We start from the raw sequence: 19,910 nt of genomic DNA, 5'->3' as shown, positions 1-19,910 counted from the left end.
TCTGACACCTTCCATGCCAAAATGGGATATCCACTGAAGCGTTCCCTCGAAACATTCAACGATTGATTGAAGGGAGAAGGAGATCTCTTAAGTTGGAGAAGAGTGCCGACAATCCCTTGACACTGGCCAAGGCAGTGCCACCATGACATTGAGGGAGATGACCAAGGTGGTATTGGCCCCAGGCCATAGAACTCCTATTGCTAGAAAGGGCAGGCCGAGGAGAATTCAAATGCCCCACTGGTTGTGCGACAAATGTTGCCACCATAAAGGCCTTGGAAGTTGTGTTTTTTGAAAAGTAGGTACCAGCATTAAATGCAAGCTCCAAAGTCTTCAGATTGTGTGGCTCCCTACTGTGTAAACTCAAGATGATTCATCTTCTCTGATCCATAAAAGCAATGTGGCATCAATTTACATCAAATAAATGGCACGCACACAAACCTATAATTTTTAAAGGTTCATCCATCACATACTAATGAAGCAGAAGCTTCGAACAAGGTCAGAGGAGATTTAGGCTTAAACACGAAACTAGTCCTACTGACTTGTCTGAGCCATTCAAGCCCTTGATCGAGGCAAAGAGCCGACCACACCAACATCACAGAAAGGCAAAAGCTTTGAATGAGATAAACATAATGAAATATATTTTTCATTGATTAAAAATTTACTACAATTTTTTATCAAAGCGAAGACATCAAAAGTGAAGACAAAAGGATGAAGACCTAGTTTTCATTTGAAGAAAATACCCCGACCTCCTTATCACTGTTACCGGGGTGAAGGTGCCTTAGATCTAGGTTCAGGACCATCTTCTTCAAATGAGTCTTGCAATCATCAAAGCCTTAGATGAATCCAACTGAAGATGCCTCGACAAGCTCATCCTCAAAGTCCATTGAGGTCTTTTACTTCGCAATGCGTCTGTACCTAACCTCAACGGGGACCTCCACTGTAGCTCTGACGGAGCCCCCACTGCCCTCGGATTGGGAAGGGTCCACCCTGAGCCTTGCCGACCCTCAGAGGGAGCCAGGGCCCAACCTGATGAAACAAAACTCGATACGGCTCCGATGCAGCAACATGCGGCCTCACAGCCATGGCCAACCCAGTCCCCGCCGAAGACTGCCACGAGTTGGAGATAGAAAGCTCCGACTTGGTATTCCTTCTCCTTTTGGATGAGGACTTCCCATATAAAGAACTCATTTTCTTCTTCATGGCCGATTGACTTGATGGATGACAACGACAGCTTCATAGCTACACGATAAGAAAAGAGAATCTACTTCTGAAGATTACTATGATAAAAGAAGAGTTGATAATTAGATGGCAGAAAATCCCACTGGGTGCCATCAACAGTGGTCCATTTATATATGCCATTGACGGTGCAAATCCAGTCATCGAATCACCAGATCTTGCCACATGACCAGCCCTAAAGTGGTGGACTACATGGCCTTTCATTGCACCTTTATCCGATTGAACTATGTAGGACAACTCATGAAGCGTGCCTCGGAGCTTACCATGGCTTGCCATGTGGCGGGTCCTAGGTGAGTCCAGGGACAGTCTCCATATTTCTTCTGTCGAGAGCATCATTCCATAACTCCTCAACTTCCTTCCTAATAAAAATAATATAAGTCGCAAAAAGACACATCATTAATCTCCAAGAATTTTTTTTGAAGACAGTAATGCAAGCACATTCAAGAAAGAAATAGATCAGTGGTTCAACTACCAAGATAGTTTCTTCCTTCGCTCGAAGCCTAAAAGCCACTTCGAACTCAGAAATGAAGGGCATATATTGCGGGAGAGACCCATCGATCAAAATCAATCCTCCATCAAGGCATGCCCAAGATGATGTGGTGAGATTACACCAGCTGTAAATCTAGGACCATCAAATCAGCCAGCCGTGTGGGAGAAGCCTACGCATGACATCCACGACTAGCAATCTCGACTCAGAGAAGGTGAAAAATATTTCTTTCATGATAAAGATTTAGAATGTGGCTTAACAGCCTACGGAGCTATGCCCAACAAACTCATAGATTCCAGCTAATGGCCTATAGGCTCAACCTCCAAATAAAAGAGGTACGAAAGGAATCTCCAAAGTAAACAAGCAAAGACACTGAAACACTCCAGAGTTCTCTTTTCACTCTTCCAACTCTTGTGTTCTTTTCTCTCTACTGTTTTTGAAGTTCCAGCTAACTTAAACATCAGATGGTCCCCATCGGAACACCTATGACGAGTGTGGACTTCCTTTACAGATATCCTCCGATGTCACAAATCTTGATTGGCATCCGCTCTAACCACATTAGCACCTCCTCAGAGTTTTGCGATAATAATATTTAAATACTTATGTACACATCCACTTGAAAGCTTAAGTATTTAACCTAGACTCTTGATGCTTCCGAGCTTTAATGGATTGATCTTACCTTCATTTCATAGTTTTCTTCTTATTAAATAGGAAAGAGGTTTTTGGACTTAAGGGGCAGTTAAGAGAAAGGGTTTATTCGATGTCCAAGGAATGGGTGATTGAATTAAGGATGGATTCGGTGATTGAATTAAGGATAAGATTTTTGGGGGAAGAGGATGACGGGTTCTAAGGTCATCAAGAAGGAAAGGTTAGGTAACCATCTTCTAATCTCACCTCTTAGATGAGTCTAACCAATTTTTAAGAACTCACCGGCCCATGTCCATCTTACAAGATAATCATGATGGTATTGAGCTAAGAAGGTACATGGCAAGTGGGGAGTACTTGTTAGTTCATCTAGCACATAATTGAGGACAAGGGCTCCAACCACGGGGTAAAAAGGTAGACGGAGACAATGACATATAGAAGGCTCAAAAAAAATAAAGGGTAGGAGGATGCAGGTAGGATGATGTAAGGCTAAAAAAAGTATACGGATGAATGTGGACATAGACAAAGTAGTACCGGTTAAATTAAATAGAAAAAGGCTGAATAGAGGTGCTGGGCCAGTACATGAAAATAATATATAGAAATCAGGCTTCCTGTAGAATAATGGCCATGCAACTTGGAAATAATGTTAACCTATTGGACATGGAGAGCTTCATGGTATTGAGCTTATTCGGGATAATTTGGAAATGGAGGGAAAGGACAAAAATAAAGTAGGTCCAGGATTGCCATGAGATATTTATTTTTTAAGACCCGATTAATGTAAGTTAGATTATGACGAGTTTAGTGGAGTTTTAGATTGGGGTTAACTAAGGGTTATGGAGAAGGCTGCTTAATAGGAGTTGAATTATGGTGGCTATATGTTTGTTGGTTACAACCCAGACTTGGGTCGATTATATATCATGTCAGGATTTGGGCGAAGTCTAAGTGATCATTCGTTTAAAGTAAAAAATTTAGTAGATCAAGAAAAGGTTCAAGGATATATGGGGAGGTGAGCAATCAGGTAATTCTTTTCTATCATTTTTTTACAATCATAATTGTTGCGGTCAATCTTCTCATCGTCTGATCGTCGGAAACGAACGTCTGTAAAAAAAAGTCCATACTGACCGAAGTTGGCTCCGACGAGGACCCTCCGACGGTCAAGTCAGAGAGGAGACTAGGCAACAGTGAAAAGAAAACAATGAGCTCAATGGGAGAGGGTGAGAGAGAGAGGGAGCAAGTCCAAGAGTTTCGAAAAGACCTCTAGCACTGTTGCCTTCCCCGATATATATAGCGAAGCATGGTATGGCGCCCTCATTAATGGCGCGGACAATTGAAGAATTGTCAACTCATTGGAGACTGTCAGAGTCGCCATAAAGGTGTCAAATCACCGTGGGGCTGTCAAATCGCTAGGGTTGACCATGCCTTAGATGGGATAATGCCCCTAGGCGGGAGTGCTGCATGCAGTTGTCAGGACTGACAGTCTCTGACAGTAGTACGGCGATTGGAGGAGCCGATCGACCATAGGTCGGCGGCCAGCTGAGGGGCGTCGGATGAAAATTTGGGCCCCTCCGACAGTCAGTCGGGTACGTTGCAGGAGTCGGGCATCGGACTCCATGGTGCAGTCGGTTGGGAGAGCGGAAAAGATCTGCCCGACCGACGTATCCTCGGTCGGTTGATAGCCGTCGATCGATCGATAACGGCATCCGTCGGTCGGTCGGTCGGTAAAGTCGGGCGTCGGACATATAGGCCCGACAGTGAGTCGGTAATATGGGTTCGACCGCTCGATCGGTCGGAAACAGCATGGGTCGGTTCGGCCGATACACCTTTGGTCGAATATTGTCGGCAGCCGTCTGTCGGGGCTGTCGGTCGGAGTCGTCCGTTAGGATCATCCGTCAGTCGTCGGTCGGGATCGTCCGTCGGTATATCCCAACAATAATTTTACCATATTCGCATAAAATATCAAAATATAAAGTGAAAATTACTAGCTCGTCATCATGCTCCAACTATAAATCATTCAGTAATTTAAAATTTATATATTTGGCCTTGATCACGGGCAAAGATTGTTTAGATAAACCAGGAAGACGAGCTTCTTACTGTGATTCAAGCAAAAACAAGATCGAGACATCCATCTGCATCTCAGGTGACCCAAGGGCCCAGAAAATAATTAAAAAGCAATGAAAGAGACCCCTGCATCATTATTACCTAGCTTTGTATAGCCATTGGCGGATAAAAGAGGCAATGTTTTCACGTTAGGCTCTGTATAGGTGGATAAAATCTGTGACCACACCTTTTCTTTCACATGATCAAGCTGCCTCCTTAATCCCTTTTATTACTTCTGTCTCCATTCCACACCTCTGGCTGGAAGTGGAAATGGCCCCTCCAACCCATTCATTACATGGAGACTCAAGTTCCATGGGCTTAAAAGACTACAACTTCTTCCTTCTCTAGCTAGCAACCAGTTCAGTGTGAGGACCAGGTCATCTGGGCCCGGGACGTGGAGCAAGCTCCACTTGGTACTGTTTAACCCTCCCTATCCAGAGTGAAAAGACAGTCAAAGGGGCGGTACACCACCCACTGAGCTTTCCTTACACCTGTATCCAATGCCTTGTGACCCCCTCGCTTTGGACTTTTTGAGCGCCCCCATGTGTGTTTGATCTGCTCCAGAGATTAGATAACTCGAAAGATCCCCTCAGATGAATCGCTTTTACCTGTGCTTGGATTCGGCAGCGGCCTCCGGTCGCTTTCCCTGTCTCTAACTCCCATGAGCCAAGCCGACAGTCTCTTCCTCTTCCCTCCTGCTGAAGACCGCTCCTCTCTTCCGTTCATCATAAAATAGATAGGTTTTTCCCTGTGTGTCTGGTGACAAGCCAAGAGGAAAAGTTCTCTTACTCCTTCTGTCTTTGATTTCGTTACTGTGGATGGTGTTGTATTTGTTTGTGTTACCTGGAATTGTTTTGGGCTGGCACGTGGTATGGGTCTTGTGTGTTTATATTCTCTCCCTTTTGGCTTTCTTTCGTTTCAGTAATCTCTCTCTTTTCGGCTATCCTGCGTGTTGTAGATGGTTTTATAAGAATTATTGGAGGTGCGACCTGAAGCTTTAAAACTTTTGGGACTTTGCCTTTTATATTATAAGAATAGGTTCTGTTGGAGTATAGAGGCTCCAAAAGTGTTTTAGAAGGGAAAGAATCTCTATTTCCTGGCATATCCTGTACTATCTCCTCTTTCTTTGCATTCTTAGAAGGTTTTTTTTTGGCGAAGGTTGTGCTTGTTTCTCTTTTTTCTTCTATATATGCACTTTGCTTGGTGAGAAATTGGAATTAGGGTTTGGAGGGGGAGGCAGAACAGCAGCCATCAAACTTTAGACCTTCTGAGTGCCAGGATCTTTGGAGGTTTATTTATCGACCAGAAGAAAATGGGAAGATCCCTCTCTCTCTCTCCCTCACGCCGCCCCCCCACCCTCCAAAAAATATTTGTGGAGCTTCAAGTTCATCTGCATTGCTTTGCGATTTTATTGATCTATTTGTCTATGTAGTTGGAATATTGTTGAAGGATTTGGTTCCCACAGGTGATCATGGCTTCAGTTCTCTCTGAAATATATGGATTATCTAGTTGATTCCCTCTTTCTTCCCTGAGAAAAAAAAGGTTGGGCTAATTTATTAGGATATAAATCCCGGACCTTCTTCTCCAAGGGCAAGCCCTTAAAGGAGAGGTTCCAACCAACTGAGCAAACAGTTGTTGACCTCCATTTTTTTAATTTGCTGTTCCAGTTGTAATGGTTTAAAGAGGTCTAGAAGATGTGAGGTACGCAATTCTTCTAATATTTTTGGATATTTTGTTGGATAGGGTTGGAACTTTTCTTTGAATAATAACTTGAAGAATAGATTGAAGTTATTATTATTTTCTTTTTTTTGATGGTTTACATCGAAGTTAGAATCATGCTTAAAGATTGATTATTTTTTCTTTGATTTTGGGCTTTTGGTTTTCCAACTTTTTGAGATATTATATATCATTTTTTTCTAAAAACTACTATCATGTATGAATTTGGAATCAACAAGAAGGCCTAAACATAAAGCCGCCGGAAGCTTCTTACTTCCTTCATTGCTCAAAAAAAAAAAAAAAAAAAAGAAAAGAAAAGAAAGGGAGCAAGAAGGCCTAAACATGTTATATTTTAGAGAGATTATAAGGGCCCTTTCTACTACAAGGCTCAGGTGCTTAGGATCATGGCCGACCAGCCTTCTGAGTTCGTTGCATCCCTCTCTCCCAAGCTCTCCACTTGGAAGATGTCTATAGGGGTCAAACCTTGGTGATTCACTGCCACCATATTTCTCAGGTACTCAGCATCATGATAGGTATTTTGTTTTCCTTTATAAAAATCTCAAATGGAATAATCTCATGAAGTTCTTGGCATGTTATTTTTGCATCATAACATCTCTGATTTGGATGCTATCCGCCAGTGGTGAATCAACATCTTCTTCTTAATTCTTATTTAGAAAGTCATCTTGTTACCAAGATCTTTGCTTTTGTCGAAATTAATTTTGAAACCATTGATAGGGAATCTCATAACCTGTGTCAAAAGGAAAATTATTGATTGATCAGAACTAATGCAACTAATTCTCATGAGTCACATTATATGTTTGCTTTCATAACCTCCTTTTGTGTGCTTGTGTGTGAGAGAGAACTGATTATAATGTTCAAAAAATAAAAGAACCTAGCATTTCCTTGTGATCCTAGCATTTTTATTTCCTTGTCTGTTTTTTCCCTTTATTGGAGGAATTGAAAAATGGGTTGGAGAGAGCTTCCTTCAGCCCACTCATGGATGGCTCCGGGGTTGGAATCAGCTGCCGACTCATTCATTCAAACACTCAGTAGAACTTAAAGTACTTTTCCACTGCTCAAGCTCACCGACAGAAATGGAAGAAGTTTTGCCCTACTGTGTGAATGAGTGAATGATGCGGGAGTCTATTCCTTCCTTTCCATTCCATGCTTGGACTGAAGGGAGCTCCCTCTTTATTCTCTTTGAAAACTTCCATTTAGTTTCTTTCTTCCGAGCGAATAGCACCTACCTCTCTTTTGCTTGATACTTCACTGAGATAGTGTTTTTTTTTTCCTCTTCTACTGTCTATTTTGTGCCTCTTTTCTTCATCCTCTCGTTTGCAATATGTAGCTTCTCTTGGTGGATAGTTTGCTCGATGTAGGGTCCCTTGGAACACTCTTATTTAAGGAATGACATTAATATATACTATTCTCTAGTCTCAGGCTCATCACGCTGGCCTTTGTGTGCAACCTCAGAGGAATTCAGTAGAGGGTTAAAACAAAGTCTTCCCCAACTGAGTGTGTTTCAGGTGTTTATTTTGTTTTTAGTGAACATAGGGGTGTGGTTGCTTGGATGAAATTGATCAAGTATTCTCTACTTTTGTTGCTAGTGGCCTTTTTGCATTTATGTCGTAATAACATGCTTGGTAAACCCTCAATTCCCTTCCCTCTCTCTCTCTCTCTCTTTTTTTTTTTTTTTTTTTGGGATTTCGGAACAGAAACTGGCGGCCTCTCTTCTGCCAGTCCTTGAAATATGCGTTGAAGGAGGAGGACAGGGTAACAGTCATCAAAACTAGTGCTTTTTTGTTTTCAGCCTCATCTTTGGAGATTTTAAAAAAGTCTCACTTTTGTATTTCTTCTGCTGCAGGTCTGAAAAAGCTTGAGGAAGGACTGAGTTACTGTTCTGATCTACAGTGGAAGTACATCACTTCAGGTCCATGGCTTTGTTCATCTCGACCTGATACCTGTCTTTTTTTTTGCTGATACCTGTGCTGTATAAAGTTCTTTATGAAAAATGCTTTTTCTTTCACACATCTATAAATTGATGCACTCCTCCCCATGCGTCCCTCACCTGAGCATGTCTCTCTTAAACATTGCCTTGGAAGTTGTGAACATTGCCTTCAAAGGGTTCTTTTTATGTGGATTATGTTGTAGAAGTACACATCACCTGGTTATTTTATTCTATGCTAAGGTGCACTTGCTCTATAATGCATCCTTCTCTCTTAAAAGACTGTGTACACAAGTGTATTTTTGAACCACAGCTTACTCTTGGGTGTTGTGCTAATGCAATGAGATTGGCATGGTTTCTTGGAGTCCATGTTTAGAATTCTGCTTTTGAGATTGGTAATGGGTTCACTCAGGGTTAAGGGACTTGCCAGATATGGATAAGGTGCCTATCAAAAGCCTAGTGGAGATAGGGTTCCTATGTAAAAGACGGCCATTTATGGAAGCTTCTATGGAAAGGGAGGGTGTGTAAGCCCATGCGTGGCCTTGTACTTAAGGATTCTTTTAGTTTAATTAATAGCTGATAGGCTTTTTAACTACAGTAATGCATCCACATTGGGGTCATTGGATTGGAGCTCCTTAGGTAGAGTACTTTCAGGTGGTATCATCTAAACCTAGAATTCTATCAAATTCCACATTTATTCTCACCTGAATAAATGCGAATAATCACTTCCAGAGTACCAGAACGTTGGTTCCATAGATGTAGTCTCTACACTGATGGATGGTTAAAGCTTCTGGATATCATCTGGTGGTACACTAGCTTGCTTCCAGGAGTGACATCACCGGAGTGTGTAAGACTTGTGGTTTGGCATCTGGTGTTCCACAGCCTGCTGCCTTTCTGCTTCCTAATTCTCATGGACACCATTTTCAATGGCTTCTGCCTTCCTAATTCTCATGGAAACCCCTACAGATCAGGCTGCAGCTCAACTGCTTAAACCTTTTTTTTTTTTTTTTTGGTTTTCCTTCCAGAGGTGAGGTGATATGCAAATGTTTTCTTTCATGTGATATCAAAATTTGGCATCTAAAGCAGTGTTGACATAATTCAATGAATCCATGGATACACCGCAAAGGAGTATGTGACTGTCTTAAAGTAAGGCAACAAAGAAACATTAGAATCTTGAGGACAAATAATCAGCACTGAAGTGTTTTGGATTTGAAGAGTGGCTGTATTCTGGAGACAGCAAACCAATTGATTTCTTAGCATAAATATGGTTTTTTTGCTTTTTTTTCTTTTTTTTTTTTTTGAAAAATATGATGGGGAGATTGGTTGCTAAGGTTTTGATAAAATAAAATATATATTCTAACCAGAGGCCAGAAAAGAATGGTCGGCAAGGTTTTATCACTATATAATATATTTTTCAACAAGAGGCAAAAAAGAAAGCTAACAAGCAATAAAGGAGCTTCACCAAATTACCAATCCCCATGGCGTCTCTTCGATATGGCATGACATAGACAAACAATTTTCTTTTACCAAGAGCTAAGCCATAATGAGGCTGATGTGGGATCTTAGATATATGTGTGTTGCAAGAGCAGGCAAAGGCTATCTGAGCAGGTGCTTTAACAAGTTTTCAGAAAGTTTTTGAAATATGTGTCGCACTTTAAGTAGAACTTTCCTGTTACTAAGCAAGAGAGTATATGGTTTTAGGTTCCAACCTTCTACAATCTAGAGAATGAATTGGAAAAAGACATCCACTTCTCCATTGAAGCATATGATTGGTTGTGCAAAGCATGGTGGAAGAGCTTTCATTAAGGGGCAGGGGATTAAGACTTTGGTCATTCCTGTCCTATTGGGGAGAGGGTTTCCGCTGGGCACAGTGAGTGGTTCCGAGTGTTTGCGATCTGTCTTTGTATGGGTACATTATGATGGGCCCAGAGAGACAGGCAATGGTGGGTGGTCGCTGTCTTGGCAACAAAGGCTAAAGGTGGGATATGGGTTGGGATTTGAAGCAGGCCAACCTCCAAAATATTCTGTCCTGACTCCTCAGGTACGATGCAGTTGATTTTTCTGGCTCATGTACCCTTTTTCCGTTGGCAACATTCTTGAGTGGTGATAATGCTGGGGCTAATTAAGATGGCAAACCTATAATTTTGTTCAAGAAAAATATGGTGTTGTTAGAGCTAGTTTTGTTATGCTCATGGTAATAAATTGTGGTTTAACTGTTGCATTATTTAAAGATGGTAAGATATTCGACAGTATATGGAAGGATACAATACTTGTTTTATAATTTATTGATTAGTAAATAACAAATTAACTTTGGAAATATGACTATCTTCTTAATCGATGGTCCATGAGTTACTAGTTCTAATGCGATATTTTTAGGGGCATGTGAATTTGAAATAGCAAGGTGAAGTAATAAATTATTGCATCAAATTGTTTGTTACAGTTGTTTTAGTATATGATTTTAATTATAAATATTAAGTTTTTTCACAAATAGATTTTCTTGGCAAATCGATCCGATGAGCAATTCCAATTATGCATTTTATAAAAGTAATTGTTGTTGTTTTGTAATGGGAGCAAGTTATATATGATTAAGCTACTAAGCTGGTTGGATGTGTGAGTAGATGAGAAGCCAACTTCGCATTGCTCCGAAATAAACCCCTCAACAGCTCCTAGGAGATTAAACTTAATCCCAAATCTTTGATATAATCACCAAAACTCAATCAGATGGTAGCTGGCACTTTTCTGATAAAAAAATATTCAAATTTTTTTTAATATATTATATTATAGATAGAAAAAAAAATTCTCTAATAAAGCCGATGCACAGGAAAGATGGGCTGATCCGATCTCGATAATGGCCGATCCAAACTGATATGATATTTGATTCATGCCAGTTAGAGAAATCTTAGAATTAATATGACAACCTGTCGTAAGCGGATGAAGAAAAAAATAATAAAATATCTCTCTAAATAAGGTAGAAGATTATAAGTATATCACGTTCGTTAAGATAGGGTTAACCATTTGATTCTCCTTCCTAGTTTCTCACGACAGCTCAGTCCCTGTCTATAAATAGAGGTCTACAGAAGACCCCCAAGATATGAAATACTTCTCTTCCTAAATGCTCGTTACTTTCCATATATTTCAGATATCTAACTTGAGTGTCGGAAGATCCCTGTCGAAGCCAACTTCGATCGGAGACTTATCTTACAGGTCCTACCATCGCCTACCAACGGTCACTGTCTAGCTCCAACCAATCCGATCAAAGATGAATTTCTACCGTAACATATTAGATTATATTTGCATATTAGCATATCTCGTCTCAACGAAAGGTTCCAAATTTGCTGCATGAAGATAGTGCTCCAACTAAATCTCTGGAAAAAGAATATGTAAACTTTTTACTCACAAAATATATATTTTTTTAATAATTTTATATTAGAATAATCACGATAATCTAAGGCTTGCTCTACTGGTCGTGCTCCTCTCTCATGGGTTTGATTCTTTGATGATGCATCCACCTCCTCGAGCTACTAACGGTAGATAATATTTCACAGTGAGGTCTCCGGGTATGACAAAATCTAGATTTTGTCCTTTTTTTTAAGAAAAAGAAAAAGCTAGAAAAAGAGTGGCTATGGTGATCGCTCACCAGGTGTAGAATTAAAGTTCATCAAATCTATCTTGTTGGGATTGTAGGGTGTAAGGTAACCATGATGCACTTTCCACTTTCTTTAAACAATGTTATCCCTCTCCATAAATTTGATTTGGTAAAATACTTGGAAAGAACAACAAATTGAACTGAAGAAAATAAGTTGGAAGATTAAAAAATAAATCAAAACTAATGAAGGCTGTAGCATTAAAGATCGGCTGAAGAAAAGTCCCTACTTTCCTTCCAAAATGATAATGATGAAGAAAGCCTTCTGGAACAGCTGGCTTAGTGCCCAATCAGAGAGAGTGTGCATATGGAATATTATTAGGAGATGGATGGCACGTTACTTTGCCACAACGTCTATTAATAATTAATGGTAGTGGGTCCTGCAAACCTTTCCACCGCTATTAGATTATTAGGTGCACTCCTTAAACAGTATGACAGTGAAAGTATCATGGTCTATCTGCTCCTAGTTAATTTGTTTTTTTCTTTTAAAAAAAAAAACTTTCATGATCTCTAATTAATCAAAAAGCTATCATTGCTGCAGTCTGTTAAATGAAAAATTCTCCAAAGAAAAATGTTGTATTTCAATGAAAAATGTGGCTTGCTTTGGAAATACACATCATTTCTATTTTATATCAAATCATGTCAACAACTTGGAACCAAACATTTTCTCACCTGTGGCATCTTAGCTGGGCCATATGTTAATCATTTAGGTGACATGCTAGCAGGTGCAAATGTACCTCTATATGTAATACCTGTTTGTGATTATGATCTAGAATTATCTTAACCATTCAAGTAATCTTTTTGAGGGAAATTTACTATTTAAGTGATCATCAGGGTATTATCCCCATCATATTTATAGGAAACTATCATTTACATCTTAGTCTGAATCAAGACTTATCATATCAGTCGATATTATATTATTTTGGATGTACCATACTATATCAGTATCAAATCGATATATATTCTTGCACCATACTGATGTTTTGTATGCTTTCCTATTTCATATAGTATCGCATACCGATATTGTAATAAAATAATATCGGTATGAAAGTTGATACTGAGATGATAAATTTTGATTTAAATATTTAATTTTTTATAAAAAAATAAATTTGAACTCATATAAATTTGAATGACAGCACACCCTTTAGCCATTCCTAAATACCTGATTATTTTTATTGTTCTTGCATGCGGTAGACAACAATTTTATTGACTTTTTTATTCTTATGTTTTAGAATGGCTGATTAGTTTTTAATTTTCGTAACAACATTACGATAGCTAGGGGCTGTTGAGTTGCCTTTTGTTCAATAAAAAGCCATCGCCTTAGTTGATTTGTTATTTTAACCTAATAAATATTTTAATATACACTACAGATAACTCTAAGATTGCATTTGATGCATGTTAGATAATTTTGAAAAATAATGTAATAGATTATCATTATTAAATTATCAATAATTTTGATTATTATATTTGATACATAGGTAATATTGTAGTTAGATTATTGAAAATCTTGATTGACACGTTTGATATGACAATCAGATTATCTAATGTGAAATCAAAATTTTAAAATATTCTAATATTTTTGTTCTGATGTTTTTCTTTTTCCTAATGAGAAGTAGCAGGAGTAATGTAGATGTGATGGTGGCGTGGAGAAGTGACGGACTGAGAGATGTGAAAAATTGTGGGCACTGGAGAGTGGGGAGGGGACGAGCGCATGTGGAATCATAGGGGGTGTGGGGATAGGCGTAGAGGAGCGATGCGGGGTGGTAGGGAATAAAGGAGTCGTGGGCCGGGGGTGCACGCGAAGGGGGGTAGGAGGAGGGTTGGACAATGGATTTTATGTAATTTTTTTGAGGGATAGTTTTGTCTCAAATTTTTATTGCAACATTATCAAAAAAATAGTAATTTGGATAAACATCTCTCCCAAAATAATCCAGATTGCCTTCCTTGAGGCAATCTAAATTATCATTCAAAAAATATATCAAATACAGTAATTTAAATTATCATATTAAATTATCAACAATCTGAATAGATTACTAACTACCAAATGCAACATAAATGGGAAGCCATTGCCTTCTGTACTTGAGCTCCATCATTCGCCAACCTGGAGTTAGGTTGGGATGGGCCTCAGAACTTAAAATGGGAAAGCTATTGCCTTCTGTACTTGAGCTCCATCATTCGCCAACCTGGAGTTAGGTTTGGATGGGCCTCAAAACTTAAAACGGTCTTAAATTGTTTCGTTTCCTCCTACTATTGTAGCTCTCATAATTCCTTCTTGTTTCTTTTCCAGCTTCTGCAGGTGCAGCTTTGATCCTCTGAAAGGAGGGGAGATGGTCCAGCAGGAGTACACCCGGTTTCTCAAAGCTGGTAAACACCGGCCAAGACCCACTGCCATATAAAAATTGGAGAACAATCTCAGCCCAATTAAGTGAATGTAATTATGAGATGAAATTTTTTTTCTATATGCTTGTCTGTAGATATGTGCGTGGTTTGCTCGAAAGTTTTACTTTAGCAGCTGAAGCGTAGATAGAATATCATCTAATCACATTGTAGATCTATCTATTCATGCTCTAAATCATTCAGATGTTAAGGTACAGCTTTGTTGTTGTTATCTCAATGATGTGCATCCCAATTTGGCTCTGGGTAATTATTAATGTGGATGGATCTTCCTCCCCTTCTGAAAAGAAGAAAAAGATATAGCTCTTGCTTGTTTGGCTGCGGTTTACCGGTCTAGTCAAGAAAGAACAGTGAGATTCAAGTGATGGTGTGATTTGGAGTCCTGCAGTCAATCTCTAAGACTAAGTGCTTGGTAGTTGGGTTAATCTGGTAGTGTTTGTTAGAACTGTAGTTGTTTTTTTTCTTTTAAGTGGTACAAGAACTGAAGTTGTTGTATGGCATCTTCAATTAATTGATCCAGTGGTCCAGAAAAGAGCGGTTGTCAAGCAAACAGGGAGATACCCGAGCAACAAAATATCTAGGAAGTGGTGGCTTAAAATAAGTTTAAGAAGTGAGGTGATCATACCAATACTAATGCATCAGATCTCATCAAATAAGTCTAAGAAGTGCAAAATAGCAGCTTTTGATCAGATGGTATGATCCCTTGCCACTTAAGGCAGGGGGCTAGGGTTCAACTCTAAAGAATGTTGATACTTGTTCATCTTTATTACTCGATGTTTTTTTTGGATCTTATTCGACCTAACGTAGGCACAAGGATGCATATAGGATGAGCATAGTTTGAAAGTTGGACCCATTGAATCTTTTTGGGTACCCTTTGAATCTTTTTGGGTTTATGTCCTCTTCTGTGTTTGTTTCCTATTCTAGCAAAAGGTGATCCAAACCTAGCTCAACTCAATTATGTAATAGTTCAAGTTCTAGGATTTATCTTTTATAAACCTTATCAATATCTGGGCTGGATTCAGACTATAGCTCATCCAATATAAAACATGTAGTTTTACCTTTATATTCTCCACAAGTTTTATAAAACCAATCAATTTATATGCATAAAACTTGACCATAACTACTAAAATAATCTTGTAGATATTTGCTCAACTATTTGATGGACTTATAGATATTTGCTCACCAAATATTCCTACTTAAAATAATCTTGTAATGAAATATGTTCATATGAACGGATTTAAACAAATATAATAATAGTATATGTTTAGAAGCTGTACCCTTATCCAACGTAACCCAGATAAGCGTAAAATGTCTAATTGAACATGGGTGTTAAAACACCTAAGCCCCACCTATAACACTTAGGTTGCATTTGGCAGCTGGCAATCTATCCAGATTACTGATAATTTAATATGAGCCCACCACATTATTATATTTGGTATGTCTTTTAAGTGACAATTTCGATTGCCTTCAAGAAGGGTAGCTATCCAGATTATCACATATTTGGTAATCTTGAAATAATTTTTTTGGACAAAAATATCCTCAAAAAATTCGGATGATTTTCTTCCTCACGATAAGCAGTGGAAAGAGAGAGGGTTAAAACCGACGCCCTTTTCTATAAAATCGGATCGGCAGTGGCCGGAAACCAGCCAATCGGTGGGCCGCTGTCGTCTCCTTGACGCTCTTCACCAGACAGTGATGGAACTGGATGAGGCAGTGGAGCTGGATGAGCCGGTGGTGGAGCCAGATGAGACGCTCTTCGCCGTCGTCTCCTTGCTCGTACTGACAAATGATGGAGCTAGATGAGGCGGTGGTGAGGTGCGAGTCCGAAGATGCGGTGACAGGTCTTCACCGGAGGGCCGGGGTGCAGTGGTTAGGGCAGCGCTGGTGGTCGGGGTGCCGTACCGGAGGCATGACGTGCGGGGTGCTGTGGGGGATGGGGTGCGGGGGATCAGTGGGATGGGTGAGGGCGGCGATGCTAGCAGGTGAGGGTGGTGATAGAGGCAATTGTGGGAGGCACGGGGTGCGAGTTCATCAGAGGACCAAAAGACAATGCAGGAGGGTGGGAGGAGGCATGGACAACCAAGAGGCGGTACCAGAGGCGCAACAAACAGGGTGTCATGGGGGGTAGGGTGCGCGGAGTAGGCAGGGGCCGCCGGGGGTGGGGGGAGGATGGTGTCGAGGTGTGGCGTGTTGGGAAAAGAGAAGGAAGAGGAAAAAAATAAAATAATACAAATAATAAAAATAAATATTTAAAAATAATAATTTTTATCTTTAAAAAATTAAAAAAATAGTTTAAAATACTAAACTAATAATTTGATTTAAGAATATTTTGAGAATTTGATATTATATTATCAGTAATCTAATTGTCATACTAAACATGCCAATCAAGATTTTCAATAATTTTACTACAATATTACCTGCATGTACCAAATATAGTAATCAATATTATTGGCAATCTATGCAGGTTATAAGTAATCTAGATTATTAGATAATTTAGATTAAGATTGTCTGACAATATACCAAATGCAGTCTTATTATGATATGATTCATAGACATCATATAAGTTGTGCAAAGAGCTCTACAGTACCTTCAAAATTCCATGGCTTAACGATAGCTTATCCATGCATGGTACCGAGAAAAAAATATTCATCTGAATTCGGAGTTAACACAAAAATGGTAGCACTTAAATATATCCATCTCTCCATGTGAAAGCCTCATATATAAACTATGTTTGCGGGCATCATGGATGCAGATGAGCTGAAACGAATAGCAGCTTTCTTCAACTAGGCTTGTCATATAAAGAGGATATTCAAGGTTGAGCCCAATTTATAAATAGATTTTTTGAGCTTGACCTATTTATGGTTCAAGTTAAACTTGAATGAGTTCCATTTTAAGTTTAAGCAAATTTCTATTCATTTTGGTGAGCTTTATTCTCTTTGGTAAACTGAGCTCAAGATGAACTAACATTGATATATCTATTCAAGTGGTAAATCATATATCTATTTGACCTAAATAATTACAGTGCAGTGAATCTTCCTTCAATTCTCCATCTCTTTTGGGCCAAAAGAAGAAGAAGAAAAAAAAAAATCTCTAACGAATTTGAGCTCCACTTGTTTCTCAACCAAAATTGAGCTCAAAATAACCGGTTGCACGAATATTTTTATTTCGTGTTGCTCTTTCGCGTCGCCGACCAATTCAAAACCTCCTTGCCGCATCTACAAAGGCTCAATATCCCCCCGAAAGCCATGCCACCCAAATGAACGTTAGACCCTTCTCTTCTCTCATCACGAGAAGCCCCGCTCTCACCATCATCCCTCGCTCGCCCAACCCATTGAGATCCCATCACCGCACCAAATCAGACCTCGCCACCTACGTCTCTCAGCTCCAGCTCTGCGCCCTTCGGCGTCATCTCCCCAAGGCCCGCGAGGTCCACGCCCGCCTCCTCGCCACCGGCCTTCACGCCTCCCCCTTCGCCGTCACCGCCCTCATCACCCTCTATTCCCGCTGCGCCCGTCCCGCCGACGCCCTCGCCGTATTCCGCTCAGCCACCGGCCCTCCCAACCTCTTCTTCTGGAACGCTGCCATCGCCGCCCTCGCCTCCAATGGCCTCCCCGCTGATGCCCTCCTCCTCTTCCGCAGCCTCCGCTCCGAGGCCGCCCTTCCCCCCGACGAGTTCACCTACCCCTGCGCCATTAAAGCCTGCTCCGACCTCGGTGCCACGGCCGAGCTCAGGAAGATCCACGCCGAGCTCTTCAAGGCGGCCTTTGATACTGAGGTCTTCACCTCAAGTGCTCTGATCCATTCGTATCTAACATTGGGCTTCGTGGACGACGCTCAGAGGGTGTTCGACGAGTTGCCCGAGAGAGATGTGGTCCTCTGGAATGCCATGGTTAATGGCTTCGCCCAGAGGGGCCAGTTCGCCATGGCTCTCGATTACTATCGCCGCATGGTGCATGAAGGTATACTTCCAAGTAAATTCACCGTCACCGGGATCCTCTCGGTCTTCACCGCCACCGCCGACCTGAAAAATGGTAGAAAGATCCAAGCTTTTGCCACGAAATTTGGGTACGACTCCGAGGTGGCGGTCGCCAATGCTCTCATCGACCTTTACGGCAAGTGCCATGCTGTGGAGGCGGCGGCGGAGGTTTTCGAGTCCATGCCGGAGAGGGACCTCTTCTCCTGGAACTCCATGATCTCCGCCCGCCAGTACTCCGCTGACCATCTCGAGACCCTCCGGCTCTTCGGCCGGATGCGGCGTGCCGGGGTCCCGCCGGACCCTGTGACCCTCGCGGCCGTCCTCCCGGCGTGCTCACAGATGGCGGCCCTCTCGCTCGGCCGCGAAATCCACGGGTACATGGTCGCGAGCGGCATGAGGAGTAGCGAAGGAGACGTGTTCGTCGACAACGCGCTGATGGACATGTACGCTAAGTGCGGGGCTCTGGAGAATGCGCGGAGAATGTTCGACGGAATGCGGGAGAGGGACGTGGCCTCGTGGAACATAATGATAGACGGGTACGCAGCGCACGGGCGGGGCCGGGAGGTGCTGGGGCTGTTCGAGGGAATGGCGGCGGCGGGGGTGGCACCGGACGAGGTGACGTTCGTGGGGGTGCTGGCGGCGTGCAGCCACTCGGGGATGGTGGAGGAGGGGCGGGAGGTGCTGAGGCGGATGGTGGCGGAGTTCGGTGTGGCGCCGGCGGCGGAGCACTGGGCGTGCGTGGCAGACATGCTGGGGCGGTCAGGGCGGCTGGAGGAGGCGCGGGTGGTGGCGGAGGTGGCGGGAGAGGCGGGGGCGGGGGCGTGGAGGGCGTACCTGGCGGCGTGCTGGGCGAAGGGGGAGGCGGGGCGGGCGGCGGAGGCGGCGGAGAGGGTGGTGGGATTGGAGCCGGCGGGGAGCGGGGGGTGGGTGCTGCTAGCGAATACGCTCGGGGGGGTGGGGAGGTGGGGAGAGGTGGCGGGGGTGCGGCGGGAGATGAGGCGACGCGGGGTGAAGAAGGCGCCCGGGTGTAGCTGGGTGGAGGTGGCGGGGAAGGGGGTGCACGCCTTCCTGACCGGGGACCGGGACCACCCAGAAGCGGAGGGGATCTACGGGGCGCTGCACGGGCTCATTGGCCGGATGAGAGAGAATCGGGACGTTTCTGATGTGATGTTGATCAATGGCGAATGATCTTAGTATTCACGGCTTGCATGGCCTCGCCTCTGCCTTTGTGGATGCCAACTGCATATTGCCACTGTCGCAAGAGGCCCGAACTTTTGCCGGATTTTAGTTTTACCCTCATTTTTGCGAGTTAGGGGAATTTGATCCCCATCTGATTAATTTTTCACTCTTTTTTTTCCCCTCTTTCTTTGGAAAATTGGTACAAGTAGCGCGATATGAAAAAAAAATAATAATCTATTTTTGTTGCTTAAAAAATATTTGTAAAACTATTATTAAGTGTTATATATTTTATTTAAAATGCTATTGATTTTTATTTTTTTAAGAACCTGGGGTGTGTAAATGATCCGATTCTCATTTGATCCTCACGGAGCTTTCCGTGCCTCCAACAATCACATAGATGGGAAAATTAACAGAAAAAAAAAAAAAAACATTAATTCTTCCTTCCCAAGTCCAAGTTTTATGTTTTAGCTGAAGTTTAAGTTAAGCTCGAGTTAAGAAAATCCAAATCATTTTAAAACGTGGGCGTTTGGTCTAGTGGTATGATTCTTGCTTTGGGTGCAAGAGGTCGCGAGTTCGATTCTCGCAACGCCCC

The 19,910-nt window shown here is 41.8% G+C and overlaps 1 protein-coding gene, 1 long non-coding RNA gene and 1 other non-coding gene across 3 annotated transcripts; all 3 read left to right on the top strand.

The window, feature by feature from the left end:
* Window positions 1–4,978: 4,978 nt before the first annotated feature.
* On the top strand, window positions 4,979–8,406 carry LOC105052327 (uncharacterized). The gene is made up of 2 exons (XR_833354.4): window positions 4,979–7,954; window positions 8,046–8,406. It is a non-coding gene; the product is annotated as an uncharacterized lncRNA (long non-coding RNA).
* An 8,762-nt stretch (window positions 8,407–17,168) lies between these two features.
* Window positions 17,169–19,496, top strand: LOC105052328 (pentatricopeptide repeat-containing protein At3g14730). Its single transcript, XM_010933101.4, has one exon. It carries the CDS (start codon window positions 17,420–17,422, stop codon window positions 19,325–19,327), a length of 1,908 nt encoding a protein of 635 aa, XP_010931403.4. The 5' UTR covers window positions 17,169–17,419; the 3' UTR covers window positions 19,328–19,496.
* A 342-nt stretch (window positions 19,497–19,838) lies between these two features.
* Window positions 19,839–19,910, top strand: TRNAP-UGG (transfer RNA proline (anticodon UGG)). The gene has a single exon. It is a non-coding gene; the product is annotated as a tRNA-Pro (tRNA).

Source organism: Elaeis guineensis, chromosome 10, assembly GCF_000442705.2.
Source record: "Elaeis guineensis isolate ETL-2024a chromosome 10, EG11, whole genome shotgun sequence".
NCBI lineage: Eukaryota > Viridiplantae > Streptophyta > Magnoliopsida > Arecales > Arecaceae > Elaeis > Elaeis guineensis.
This window is presented reverse-complemented; position numbering and strand designations above follow the sequence as displayed.

Excerpts from the sequence above, each read along its gene's own strand:
- LOC105052328 (XM_010933101.4), top strand. The coding sequence starts at position 17,420 with ATGAACGTTAGACCCTTCTCTTCTCTCATCACGAGAAGCCCCGCTCTC.